General features: G+C 39.9%; 1 protein-coding gene across 4 annotated transcripts in view; it reads left to right on the plus strand.

The window, feature by feature from the left end:
• Positions 1-673: 673 nt before the first annotated feature.
• dipk1c (divergent protein kinase domain 1C) overlaps positions 674-14,055 on the plus strand; it is a 29,993-nt gene continuing 16,611 nt past the window's right edge. For 3 of the 4 annotated variants that reach the window (XR_007956950.1, XM_052023916.1, XM_052023917.1), the window contains exons 1-2: positions 674-1,419; positions 8,032-8,727. Coding sequence is in view for 3 of the 4 variants with exons in the window: in XM_052023916.1 (XP_051879876.1) it covers positions 1,234-1,419; positions 8,032-8,727 (882 nt within the window). In the remaining variant the exon portion in view is untranslated. The remainder of the gene's footprint in view (positions 1,420-8,031; positions 8,728-14,055) is intronic. The other variant, XM_052023918.1, reaches the window with a different exon arrangement.

Raw genomic sequence — 14,055 nt, forward strand, 5'->3', positions numbered from 1 at the left:
ATCTTAAAAGCTGATAGAATTATGGTCACTAGAGCCAAAGTGCTCCCTGACTGCCACTTCAGTTATCTGCCCTGCCTTGTTCCCTGAGGTCCAGTGTTGCACCCTCCCGAGTAATGTCCTCTATATATTGAGTCAATATATATTGCCAGAAGAGGGATAGATGAAGGCAAGCGACAGCTACCAGCGTTGCAGAGAGGGTCATTCACTAGCCACATCATCGAAAGGAGAGGAAGGAGTAACAAATTCCAAAGCTCATCTCAGGCAGGCTGTGAAAGGGCGGGAGTACAGCAGCTCGACCAGAGCGGAAAGAACAGCAAGAGGTGAGAACAGGAACGGTGTAAAGCCGGCGATAGTTTGCACCAGGGGAATGAGGAATGCGTCAGGAAAGGAACAGAAAAAAAACTGTTATGATTTTTGAGCCGAACTTGTTGGAACAGTGCGGGAGGACAACGAGCAGTGGGTAAACTGCGCCCGAATGCATGCAACGTGGCACCAGTTGCCCCCAAGTCGAATGCGTCGGAATCTTTCGCAGAGTGAAATCAGGTGAGCCACACTAGATCCCTTCCTTTCTCCGATACTGCTGAACTTTATTTCCTCCGATTTAGGCGTATTGCTGTTTCACCACTAAATAGTATTCAGTTCTGCACACGCCCAATTATTTCCCAAGCAACGTGTTACCCTGGCGCTGTGCTGCAATGGTGATTAATTGAGTACATGCCCTCTTTCTTCGTCTTTTAACTGAAAAATCCAGCGTGGGATGGCGAGCAGCATTCCACAGGGGACAGCCCAGGGTCACTTCAGTCAAAGTTCCCGCCCCACAGTTGTGGCACTCAGCGAGCGATGCCCTGCACAAGAGGAGAAATGCGGAAGTACGTGGCTTAAATACTGAAGCAAACCGGGAACCTCGGTCAAAAGAAAGACTTCGCAATAAACCTGGTCCTTGTTTTGGGTTTATTTTGTGTCTGCGCATCTCCGGCCAGAAGTACTGGCTGGGCGAACTGTCAGACGTGTGTTTGTGTGTGTGTGTGTGTGGTTTCGCAGACCATGGGAATTTCTCCTCTCTTCATTTTGGTGCATCACAGGCGAGACCTGGGCACGGGAGCGAGTCTCTGTGGAGGCTGAACCCGCTCCCAAGGACATGTCGGGTCCATTAGCAGAGCCAGCCAGACTCTCTGCTTCCATTCCCCCGTTTATTCGGTTCCGAAGACTGGAGGTTGAGAAGTGACCCAAGCGATGCCAGGCTTCGGAAGTATTGCTTGTCGGCACTTGAGACCGAAGACCGTCAGGAAGTCTGTTCTGGCCTGCCTCCTCCTATGGATCGCCTGCTGGTTTCTTGTAAACATGTCAGTCTTCATCCGCAAGAATATCTTTGCCGAATATTGCACCGACCAGAAAAGTAAAGGAATTCTCGGTCGACTGGTAAGAAATTTTACGAGATAATACAGATGCAAGTGTGCAAAATACGACTGCTCAGTAACTAATGACTGATGAATTAGAAAATGCACTTCCATCGGGATTTATATTGACAGGACTTACTCCTTAGACAAGCTTTATTTCAAGGTCGTTTTGTATATAGTTTAAAAAATAGCAAGCTGTTTCTCCCACGAAAATGAAGTTTAAGCCTAATTCGGTAACCATTTAAAAATGTTTAGTATTTGATCCTGAATCTATATTTTTGGGATTGTGAAGCGAGCATTGTAACGAGATGTTGATCGATTAATAGAGCGCTATTAAACTGGAAAAGAGTTACATCATTTCGAGTAAAAATGAATGCTCACCATTTCTCAGAGGAAGCAAATGAATCAAGCTGCCAATTATTCGAGTCATTTTTATAATCCGATTGAAAGTGGGAGGTTGGTATGTTTAACTGGCGTGAATAAATGTGCTCAAGACAATTCTAAACCTGGAAGAAGTTGTTGCATTTATCGAGTGCTGGTTTGCCCATAACAACTCCTGGTGTGGATGATTTAAAAGTATTGTTCGGACTAAAGCAGACTTTAGACGTGACTTTTCACGCACCCGGCGCTGTTATAAACAGCCTTCCTGCTCTGGCCACGCTTTAACCTGCTGCACCAGTGTGGATGATTAATTGCCGGAGGACAGGATTAGCACCATCAACCGATGATATCGTCAGTTCGCAGTTCACCAGACTGCTAAATATAGTGACGGAACAAACACATTTTAAATCGTTTAATTGCAGAACGCCCAACAATCTTATTCAAATTGAATGACATTACAGAGCCTCTTGTTGTCTGCAACTTTGAAAGAGGATCTTCAAAGCTCGCTTGTAAACTAAAGGACATTTTGCCCTTCATTTAATACTGTACTCCAGATTAGGTTGATCATTTAGCGAAAGCTAGCACAATATCTGCAAAAGTACATAATAGGCATTTACGACGTTTTTTAACCACGGAAATTTCGTAACCATAAATTCAATTTTCTATTCGCTCTTAATTTTAACATTATTAATTAACATGCGCGAAGATATGAAATATTAAATTAGAATTGCTCCATTATTTCCCGTATTGACCAGCAATGAAACCACAATCTATATTAATGGACGTCACAAGAATATAAATGTTTGAAATGCACGCTTTCGTCCCGCTGATCATACATGTAAGGGTCGGGTTCAGAAAACCGGCAAATGTTCAGGTCACGCTTGCAGTTGATTTTATATTTAAGATGAAGTTGCAGTAAATCTCAATGGAACAGGTATTGGGATACCATGAAAAGCAAGAATGAATTAAGGAGTATCGGGGACATATGAAAACTGCCATTCAACCGTCATCAGTCAGCAAACACTTACCAATAAAACTGCCAATGAGGAAGAAAATAGAAACCAATTAGGTTGCTCAACGTACTTTTTGAGAGTATTTCTAACCATCACTTTGTGTGCGGGATGACTGGAGAGCAAAGTGATTTCCAACATAAGAAACGGATATTACAAATATATAATGTGGAAATAATTAAATGACCTTTCTGTGTTTGTAAACTCTCTAGTTTTTTTCTCTAGGAAACATACATGGCTTTTAAGTCTTTAGTACCTGCATTGATTGAATTTTCAACAGTTATTGGTCCCCCAGCTGAATTAATAAACTCCACCAAATAACAGGGTACACATTATAGGCTACAGTGCTGTCATTCTCTGTAAACTTCTGCAAACAGAATTTCCAGCTAAGATTGCCTTCCTTTGGACTGAAGTGACCAATGTTACACTTTGCAATGGGAACACATTGCCTCTTTCATGATCTTCAACAGGAGAGGTTTTCCATAACCATGCCTCTCCTTGGTGTCGGTGATTCCAGTGATGAAAAAGGATAGCGAGAAGGGCTTGGTAGCTGGAGTCTTGTGATCTTGCTACAGGAGTTGCTTAGGGGAATACCCCAGGCTGAACCTTATCCAATTGCTTCATTGTTAATCAACAACCTACTTCTGCCAGAGGTAGGATGTTCTTTCATGATTGTGTTGTGTTCAGTACAATTGAAGCACCTCAGATAATAAACTAATGATTGACCACATGTCGCAAGACCTGATAAAATTCTGTCATGGACTAGTAAAGGAAAAGTAATGTTCACACCACACAATTTCCAGGCAATGACCACCAAGAGGAGGTTTGTTCACCTTCCTTTGACATACAATAGCACTGTTGTCAGTGAATCTTTCACTATCAACTGTCTAGGAGGCCATTGGGGGAATAGCCCCAGCCACATAAATACTGTGGACGTAAAACCTGATTAGATGATGAGTATTCTGCAATGACTGGCTCATACTGTGACTCCTCAAGCCTTTCCAACATCTACAAAACACAGTTTAGGTACATGGTGGAATACCCTCCACTTCCCTGAATGGGTTCAGCAACATGCTAGAAGCTCACTAATATTCATCACAAAGCAACTTATATGAATAGCTTTCCTTAAGCATTTCCTTAAATGTCTCCTCCTTCCATCATCCCTCACTGGCTGCAATGTGCACCATCCAAAAGAAGCACTTGCTATGGTTTATTCACCAGTGCTTCTTAAGTCTGTGGCTTGTGGCACCTTCAAGGACAAGGGAGCAAGTGCATAGGGACACCACCTTTTCAATTCACATAGCCTTCTGATTTGAAAATACTTTGCTGATTCTTCATCATAATGGGATCTTGGTATTCCAGATCTAACAGAAATAGAAGTATTTTCACTGCATAGGCTGAAACAGTTCAAGATGGCAATTTACCACTGCCTACTCAATAATGGCAATTAGGCAGATACAATAACCTTTGGCCTCACCAGTAAGGCTCACATTCATAAATGACAATACCATTTCTGAGGAAACTAACTTAAAGATTGCAGGTCTGGAGCCAAGAAAGGCTCCACCTCTGTACGCTTTGGGAGATGGTGACAGGCTGAGAAATGATAAGATCTTGATTTATTACTGTTGCGTTCCCCCAAGACTTTGAAATACTGAAGCCATACCAGTTTGTTTCGGAAGCATCCCTATTGCTTTACATAAAACACTAAGAAGTTCTATTAAAGATATTAACCATCATTCCCAGACTAGGGTTTCAATTGAAGATTACATATTAACTTGGCTTGCTTTATTTTATGATTCATCCAAATTTCTCATTTCATTGCTCTCCCTATAAATTGCCCACAGGTAATTGTTAGTTTCTATATAAATTTATTGAGGGAGTTATCCACCATCTGCCTAGTTTATCACTTCTTCATAAGTGAAAAGTTGTGTGACTGGCAGCCTCCATGTCTGCAGTAAGTGGGAGTACATAATGACGACACTTAAAAGTGTGAGGAAATTGATAAAACAATATAATAAAATTACATGGTATTATGGGTTTAAAGTTCTGTCGCCTCTTCAATTTCAGAGCAATTTGGGATGGATGATGTGTGGTAGTATTGCCTACAAATCCACATTTTTGGGAATTAATAAATAAGAAAAATGCTTCATATTTTATTGCACATTAATGCTTTGTCTAGAAGTCCATCTAAAGCTTCTTCCTCACAAAAATGATTGCCAATGTTTGGAAAGTCGCACTAGTCCAGTAGCCTTCTAATGATTCTCCTTCATAAAATTCTGTAGCATTCCAAAATATTTATTTTGTTGTTTATGACAAATGACATATGACATTTATTGTCCACCCCTAAATATGTTTTATGCTCCTAAAATGGATGTAACATTCAGAGCCAATAGCATCATTTAACAGAAAAGTGAAGCTGTAAAATTAATAAGCAAGTTGTTCATTCGCTGGGCCTGTAAAAGTGTGTAATTAACAGACCTAACGAATAAGAAGTTGGAAAACTGCAGATGTTTAGTGAGACAGAGCCACAGAGTCATCCTGTATCTTTTGAACATTATACTAGTAAGAATCACTTGGATCTCACAGAAAACCAACCTTGCCACAGATTCTATTAAAGCTTGAATGTAATTGCTGATGTTGACTTGAAGGAAGATTGTGGCTGAGCTCTCGGTGACAGATTAAACATCACTGTGGCTTTAAATTTCCATACCTCCACTGAGTCATTTCAACACTAGAGTGGGGTGCGTGGATTATTTTGATAGAAGCAAATAAAAACTATGAATTTCTGGCATTTAGTTTTGGAATTGAAAGAGATGGTGGTATGAGATTGCAGAATATTGACTAATTATCATGGCAACTGATCAAAATTTTTTAAAAAGTATTTCTTAAAATATAAGAAGTTCTTAGTCACTGTGCAATAATGTACGGTACAGCATTTCAGCCACTGTAATATTTCAGTATTACAGTATTCCTTCCTTTGTACAGCCTCCCCCTGTCTGCGTGGGTTTCCTCCGGGTGCTCTGGTTTCCTTCCACATTCCAAAGATGTACAGGTTAGGAGTTGTGGACATGCTATGTTGGCACTGGAAATGTGGCAACACTTGCGGGCTGCCCCCAGAACACTCTATGCAAGGATGCATTTCACTGTGTGATTTGATGTACATGTGACTAATAAAGAAATCTTATCTCTTAATAGTGAGATGCAGTATTGCAATGGGAGAGATTGAGAAAACTGTTGGAGTGATGCCACAGCTTTTGCTTGACATCAGTCTATACTGGGTCTGTTGTGGACTTGTTGCTTAAAGCCATGGCTTGAATGATTTTATTGTGGAGCCAGAGAATCGCTCACACAATCCATTTTCAGGTCAGACAGAAATGTATTTGATCAGTTTTTCACCTCAAGGAAAGAGAGAAAGGTCAATTAACCTACTGGCACAGTTCAGCCACTCTCTCTCCACTTGTACAAAGCACAACATTTTTATACATGTTTAAAGATAAGTTAAAACATCTTCACCAATATATGGACTTTTCAGCTATCTCTTCTTCACAGTGAGAAGGTACATGATCTGACATCAGCATTACTGCATGATCATCCTCTCCTTATAGACCCCTACCTTTTGATCAGAGTCTGGTGGTCTCATGGTTAAACAATACACTCTTTCAGTTAAGGCCTTGGTTACCAAGGTGATGGTACTAAAAGCACAAGGGGTCTTCTGGTATCTTTATAGACTTATTTCAGGGAGTAGAAATACCCTTGGCCTTGCACCATTCTTTATAAAAGAATGTGTAAATTAACCCTTCAGTCTATACCACTGTGTCTGATCACTTTACCATCATGTAGCAGATGTAGGATGAAGGTGGATTTCTGAGGGCAGCTATATTCAAGAGGAATGCACACAAAATGCCAGTAGTCGGGAAGTGAACAATTTAAAAATAGTGTTGTCTTTTACCGCCTCTGTAACTATTCACTATTATTAATTGGTTCTTCCTTTTCATTCCAACATGCACTGTAACAGCAGGGATAGTCATCCTGAGGGCAGACGCTCACCATCCAATTTCTTTCCAGATGCATCATCTGCAGCAGTATTAACTTGTATTTATGCAGTACCAAAGTCACTGGAAACAGTGCACTTTACCAATCAGAGAATGAAATACCATAGACCACATTGTTTGTGGGTCATACCACAAGAATATTTTGTTTCAAGAGGAAAGATTGTGCAATGCTGCCAGAAAAAGTATGGTCTATGAGCACTCTGACCTACTCTAGAGGGCTGCTTTACAAAATAATAACCTCCTCTTTGACTAAATAGAAGCTTCCTCAGAACAATTAGGTGCCTTTAATTACTGAAGGCAGGAGCAATACTAATTTGCTGATCAAATATCTCAGCAGATTTATTATCCTCCACAGTATGGCTGTGATCCAGATGGCTGTTTGATTGAATGCTCCTCCCTATACACATTTCTTCAGAAAATGAGACTAAATCACATTGTCTAAATTATAATCATGCAGCTAAAACAAAATCATACAGCTCAAACCAGAGAAAACAATACAATGTTAATGTGCTTTTGCCATTTAATGGAGAGGCTCTAAACTGTGTGATCTATACCGGCTTCCTGATGCTGAGGGACTGCAGGATTGTCTGAAATACCATACTTCAGAGAACCTAAAGGACTCTTATAGGCCTGTTCACCAACTAAAAATGTGGCACCATTCAAAGAAGGGCAATAAGTTTGGCCATTTTCTCTCTCAAAGATACATTTCATTACTTGTTCCAAGATTAGACAAAACTACTGCTGCATTTTTTCCACACAAGTACTACACTTCAAAATTTTTCATCCTATAAGAGCGAGCCAATTTGTTTTATTTTGTTCCTTCTCCATTGGAGGGCAATTTTTGTAATCCAGATGGTTTAATTTAAAGACAACTTACAGGAATATTCATTTTATTAAATTTCCGACAATATATCATATCTTTTGTTTTAGTTCTTTACAAAAGCACACAACATAATAGTAGAGCTGTGGTATAAATATTACACTGTGAGTCTTAACTATAATTTCAGGTGCAATACATAGATATCTGAGAAATATTACTTGCTCTGTAGCATTTCAAATTTAATGTTAAGTTATCATGCATACATTTTTATGTCTAATTTAACTTTAAATACACTGAACTTTCATATTTTGGTGTTCTTTGTTGCAATAGAATACAGTGGAACTGATTTTGAGTTTCTATGTTTGTTGCAGTGTCATGACTATCAGAAGGGAGTGCTGACAGGAGATCTGTGCGAGGATTTGTGTGTCACACAGACAATGATTTATAAACGATGCCTGTACTATGATAAAGGGAAAAAAGTTATACAGGCTGATTGGAATGGGCGGCCAATAATTCTGAAATCCAAACTAGAAGACTTCTTAAGCTATGACAGCCTCTATCTTCTGGATGAACAAGAAAGCAAATCCATTCCTGATATTGACATCCTGGTCTTTACTGCACTGGAAATCAAACACTCCTTGGGTCTGGAAGTGAAGAATGTTACGGTACCACAACTATGGACCAAGCACTTAAAAGACAGAAGGGGCTCTTTCTCAAGAGCAGAGCTAGCCAGTATGTGGTCCCTGTTGCAGCAGGAGGAATATGTATTTTTCCAGTTACTGCAGGATCTCAGTAAACATGTTCTCAAAATGGTGGGCTCCTGCGGTCATTTCTATGCTGTTGAGTACCTCACAGCTGGTCACGCTTGGCATCACAACCTTTTTTCCCTGGAGGAGCTGGGCACTCGCTCCTGGCGAGGCAGCAGCAGCAAGGAATTGTGGCAGGCAGCTAATGGGATTGCACTTAGCTTCCTTGATCTAGCTAGGCACTTTGAGAATGACTTTTCCCACCAGCTTCATCTCTGTGACATCAAGCCAGAGAACTTTGCCATCAGGGCTGATCTAACGGTAAATTGTGCGCGTGGGATGAGAAAATAGCAGCATTGAAAAGACAGGTTCTTGGTTCCCCTGTTTATAAATGCATTTAAAAATGTTATAAATTTGAGGTGCATGGTTCTCTTTTTCAAGTGGTGTAAGACACTTCAAATTAACCTTCAATTACATTCAAAGGATTTCAATATATATTCGAAGTCTACACCAGCTTCAGTAGCTAAAATGGGAAAAGGGAAGCAAAATTACAGACACTGAGCCTTCAGAAAAAATCATTGATTGCATCAGCTCTGAAATATCTTTTCTCTTTTCAGATGTTCAGATACCAGCTGAGTGCTTCCAATATGTTCCCATCACACACCAGTGAGGAAAACAGCATAAATAGAATATAAGCCTCATCAAATTTCTGAAAGTAACTCCACATTGTTCAATGAGTTTTTATGAAGCGATGAGATAGATTTCTGCTGGGTAAGAATATTAAGAGATATGGGACTAAGGCAGGGAAATGGGAGTTGCAGATCAGTGAATATCCAATAGAATGGCAGAATCAACTCAATGGGTTGAATAACCCACTCTTTCCTTTGTTACTGGATTTCAAATGCATGTGCATGCGCGTGCAAGTACACACACTAAAATAAGAGCAGGAATAGGTCATGTGCCTCCTCAAGCCTGCCCTGTCATTCAATATAACCATGGCTGATCTACTCCAGGTCTCATCTCCTTTTCTGTGCTAAGTCCTCAAAGCCTTCAATTCCCTGATCTTCCAAAAAAAATCTACCTCCTCATGAGATATCCCCAACGATCCAGCCTCCACAGCCCTCTGAGGTGGAGAATTCCAGAGATTCACCATCTTCTGTCAGATATCTATTGACATAAAAAGTCTTATGATTAATACATTGCCTAAGAGATCAATGGGAACAGACTCAAAGTTAAATTTCAAAAGTAAATTAGATAGAGATTTCAGACCATGCCTGAATGTTGCCTAGGACTTGCTGCTTCATTTGCTGAGGAGTTGCTCTACCCTTTTTTTTAACAACTGTTACTGTAAGAAAGGGTAAAACATTGACCAGGAATAAAGGAGATGAATATTTATTTTCAAACTCCATTTAACAGAAGTTAACTCTAATTAACTTCAGATTATGCTTGTGTTCAATCATTTTTTTTTCTCTTTTAAGATTTACAATTTTTTTTCTTTCCTCGTATATTTTGATTTGTTCAACACATTGCTGTGTCTGAACTGAACAGGAGAAATGGAAACAGGAGCAGTCCCTTACACCTCCTTGAGATAGGTCTCACATAAGGAAAAGTATATTACCTTAATGCTTATTAAAAATTAACAGCAAAGTCACTATTATTTGAGCATTTAATCCAGGATTAGCCTCCACTTGGAGAAAGCTACATTTGCAACCATATTCAGCCAGAAGATCCATCTTGGATCCATCTTCCAGATGATATCCCCACCATCACAGAAGCCAGTTTCCAGCCAATTCGATTCACTTCACACAATGTTAAGAAATGGCTGAGAGCAATGGATACAGCAAATGTTACAGGGCCAAAAAACATCACTGCTCCCCTACTGAAGAGCTGAGCTCCAGAACTAGCTGCACCACTAGCCCAGCTATTGCAATACAGTCACAATACTGGCATCTACTCAACAACTGGGAAAATGCCCAGATGTATCCCATTTACAAATAAGAGGGTAAGTACAAGATGGCTAATTACTGCCCAATTACTCAGCTCTCAATAATCAGCAAAGTGATGGAAGCCATTGTTGACAGTGCTATTAAATAGCACTTATCAATAACTTATCTGTAACTCTTCAGCAAATGAAGCAGCCCATGTCTGCAAGCAGCAAGTCCTAGCCAACACTTTGACATGGACTGATAGGTGGCAGGTAACATTCGTGACACAAAAATGCTAGGTAATGATCTTCCCCAAAAAGGGAAAATCATCAATATACTGGGGGTCACTTTTGACTAGAAACTGAACTGACTAGCCATATAAATACTGTGGTAAGGAGAGCAGGTCAGACCCTGGGTATGGTGTGGTGAATGACTCACCACTTCTCACCCAAAGCCTTTCCTCCATCTATAAAGCAAAGTCAGGAATGTGATGAAATAGTTCACATGCCTGGATGACTGCAGTCCCAACATTTCTCAAAAAGCTCAATGCTGTTCAGAACAACGCAGCCCATTTCGTTCACACCACATTAATCATTCTAAACATTCATTCCTCTGCTAGTGGCACACAATGGCTGCAGTGTTTACCATCTTCTTGCTCAGACTAAACCAACAGCACCTCACAAAGCTGCGACATCTATCCCAAGAAGGACAAAGAGCAGCAGGTACAGGGGAACATCACTACCCGCAAGTTCCCCTCCAAGCTACACACTATCCTGCCTTAGAAGAAAATTTCCAGTTCTTCATCATAGCTGGATCTAAATCTTGGAACCTCCTCCCTACAGTACAGTGGGAGTACCTTATTCACAATCACTGCAGAGGGTAAAGAAGGCAACTTGCCATCACCTTCTCAAGGGCATTTAGGGATGGGCAGCAAATGCTGGTCTTGCTCACAATCCCCAGATCCTGAAAGTGTTATATAAAAAACATAAATTATATAATGACTGGGATATAAAAACACAGACATGCACAAACTCAAAACAACAATCATACATAAACAGCACAAGCATATTAAACAACATACATTTATATATGCAAACATGTACACAGGCTCAATGTGTACATGCAACCTAAACAATACACACACACAGACACATAAACTGTAACACACAAAAATATTCAACACATTTATAGGCAAATAAACACAAAACTACAAAACCATGCACGTGCACACATAAACTTGCAAGTATTCTCTAGTGAGCGCCACTGCGGATCTTGCTAAATTTTAATTGGGCTTTGGTGAGTGCAATGTAGCCAGGACAAGGGGTGCTTGAGAAATTTAAAGACAAATGGGAAAAAGAATCCATCAAGGCGTAACCAGTGGGTGATGGTCACCAGACTAGGATTTTTGCTGGTAAAGTTGTGGCTCTCTGATAAATGAGGGATCCAAAGGAGTAAGCTAACTGTTCAATAACATTGAATGAAAAAGTATTTTAGCTCAGAATGAGGCCCTACAATTCACTGGGCCTACACTTGCTCTAGTAAGAGTGATCCATTTAACCCCATTCACCTACTCTTTCCCTAAATCTCCACAATCTTTCACTTTATTCATTTATTCATTCATTCACCCATCCATTTATTTGTGTATCTGATTGATTGACTGCCTTTTGAATACAACTACCGAATCTATATCCACTACACCATCAGGCATGGCACACAGTATGCTAACTATATCTATGTTTCGTGTGGCTTTTGGTTCTTTTGTCAATTAGATAAATCTTTACCCTTATCATCCTTACAGCCATTGGAGGCAGGTTTTCAACGTTTAAGGGGTTTAAGTGTTTTCTTTGCATGACTGTTGACAAATCTCCTCTTTAGCTTCACTGTTATGAGGAGAACAAACCAGCTTCTCCATTCTGTCCAAGAACTGTAATTCTCATTCCCAAAACTACTTTAGCAAATCTTTTCTGTGACTTCTCCAAAGCCACTTTATCATTCCGATAGTGTTGTGCCCAGAACTGGACACCAGAATTCAACTGCGGATAAATTAGTGTTCTATATCGTTTTAAATAAAAAAGCATGAATTGAATTTGAATTCAAATACTGTTCTGGCATTTTATCCAAAAACAACATATACAAACAAAAAAAAAGAGGAAATAGCATAATAGTAACTATTAAATAGTAGGTATTTTTTATATACGTAAAACACTGATTGCCCTTATATCTTGCATTTTCAGTTTTAAATATATTCGGATGCACAATGAGAATGTGCTTATATGTGAAACCAGTTTTGTGCATAGTTATGATTGATGTTCAGAGACTGAAGCAAGATATATAAAAAAATTAGGTTAATGGATTTTTGTGTCAGCAGCTCATCTGCATGTTCAAATATTCTACATGTGAATAAGTCAAGGATGAATGACTGAAGCATATAAAAAAATAAATTTCTTTTAACTCCAATCACTGGCTTACCACTGGCTCAACATAGTCCAGTGTTGAGGACGACAGTGGTTAATTTCTGAGTACAACCTCTATCCTGACTTTCTGCCCATGTAAAACTATGGAAACTTCAAAATAAAAGGCCTGGGTCTTGCAGGGAAATATCAGCAGCCCCCTTGTGATCACTAACAATTTCCCTGTGTAACCAACAGCCATCGTGGATTATCTGCAGGAACACTGATGACAGAAAGTTACTGTAAACTGTTGATGGCATTTTTCAAGAATGAGCTCCAGTGTTGCAGTCCTCATGAAGTCCAGTGGTGAAGTGTCAATGAATGATAATTCACCAGCATTTAAGCTGGATAATCTCCCCAAACTTGTGCAAAGTTAGACCTGATGCAGGAGTAGGGTGACTTAGAGGCACAGCAAGCGGTACTGCTGCCTCACAACTCCAATGACATGGGTTCGATCCTGACTTCAGGTGCTGTCTGTGTAGAGTTTGCACATTCTCCCTGCAACTGTGAGGATTTTTCTTGGGTGTTCTTGCTTTCTCCCACACCTTAATCAAGTAGGTAGGTTGACTGGCAAGTTAATTGGCCACTGTAAATTGCCCCTTGTGTAGTGGGTGAGGAGTTGATGACCTTGTAAGATAGTGAAAATAAGAGAAGGAATGGGATTGCTTTGAGACCCAGCATTGAGTTAATGTTCCAAATAACCTTGTTCTATGTCATCAGGAAATATTAGAAAAAAATGGTGTAACCACTCATTTGATTGGAGAGGAATGGATGGTTACAAAATGCAAAGATATGTTTGAGTTAATTTACATAATCATTTTGCTTTATTAAATTTTCTTTAATAATATTAACATGCGTTTTAAGCATTGATGTGATGGTTTGAATGGCCTCGTATGTCATAAGAAAATATGTAAGTATACTTGTGTGTTATCTTCATGTTTTTTTTCCAATTTTGATAATTAAACAAAAGTCGTTAGCATTCAGAAAAAATTGTGACAGGTTTGACAGCTGTATCAGGTGGTGCAGCTTAGCTGACTACCAAAATTTGTTTCTTTAGTTTTATGGATGAGGCCTTTGATGCCTCGTCCAGGTGATGGCTTTGGTATACTTGGGCCCTGCTAGACCACAGGGCATTGCCATTGTGTAGCAGGTGAGAATGACATCGGGGGAATCCACCAAAGGTAAACCTGGAGCTGTTGTGTAAGTCAGAGACAAGCATGGGAGGCTTGCCACTAACAGGTTGGGTTAATGTTCCCATTAAAGTTGAGAACGGG

Source organism: Pristis pectinata, chromosome 9, assembly GCF_009764475.1.
Source record: "Pristis pectinata isolate sPriPec2 chromosome 9, sPriPec2.1.pri, whole genome shotgun sequence".
NCBI classification, from domain to species: domain Eukaryota; kingdom Metazoa; phylum Chordata; class Chondrichthyes; order Rhinopristiformes; family Pristidae; genus Pristis; species Pristis pectinata.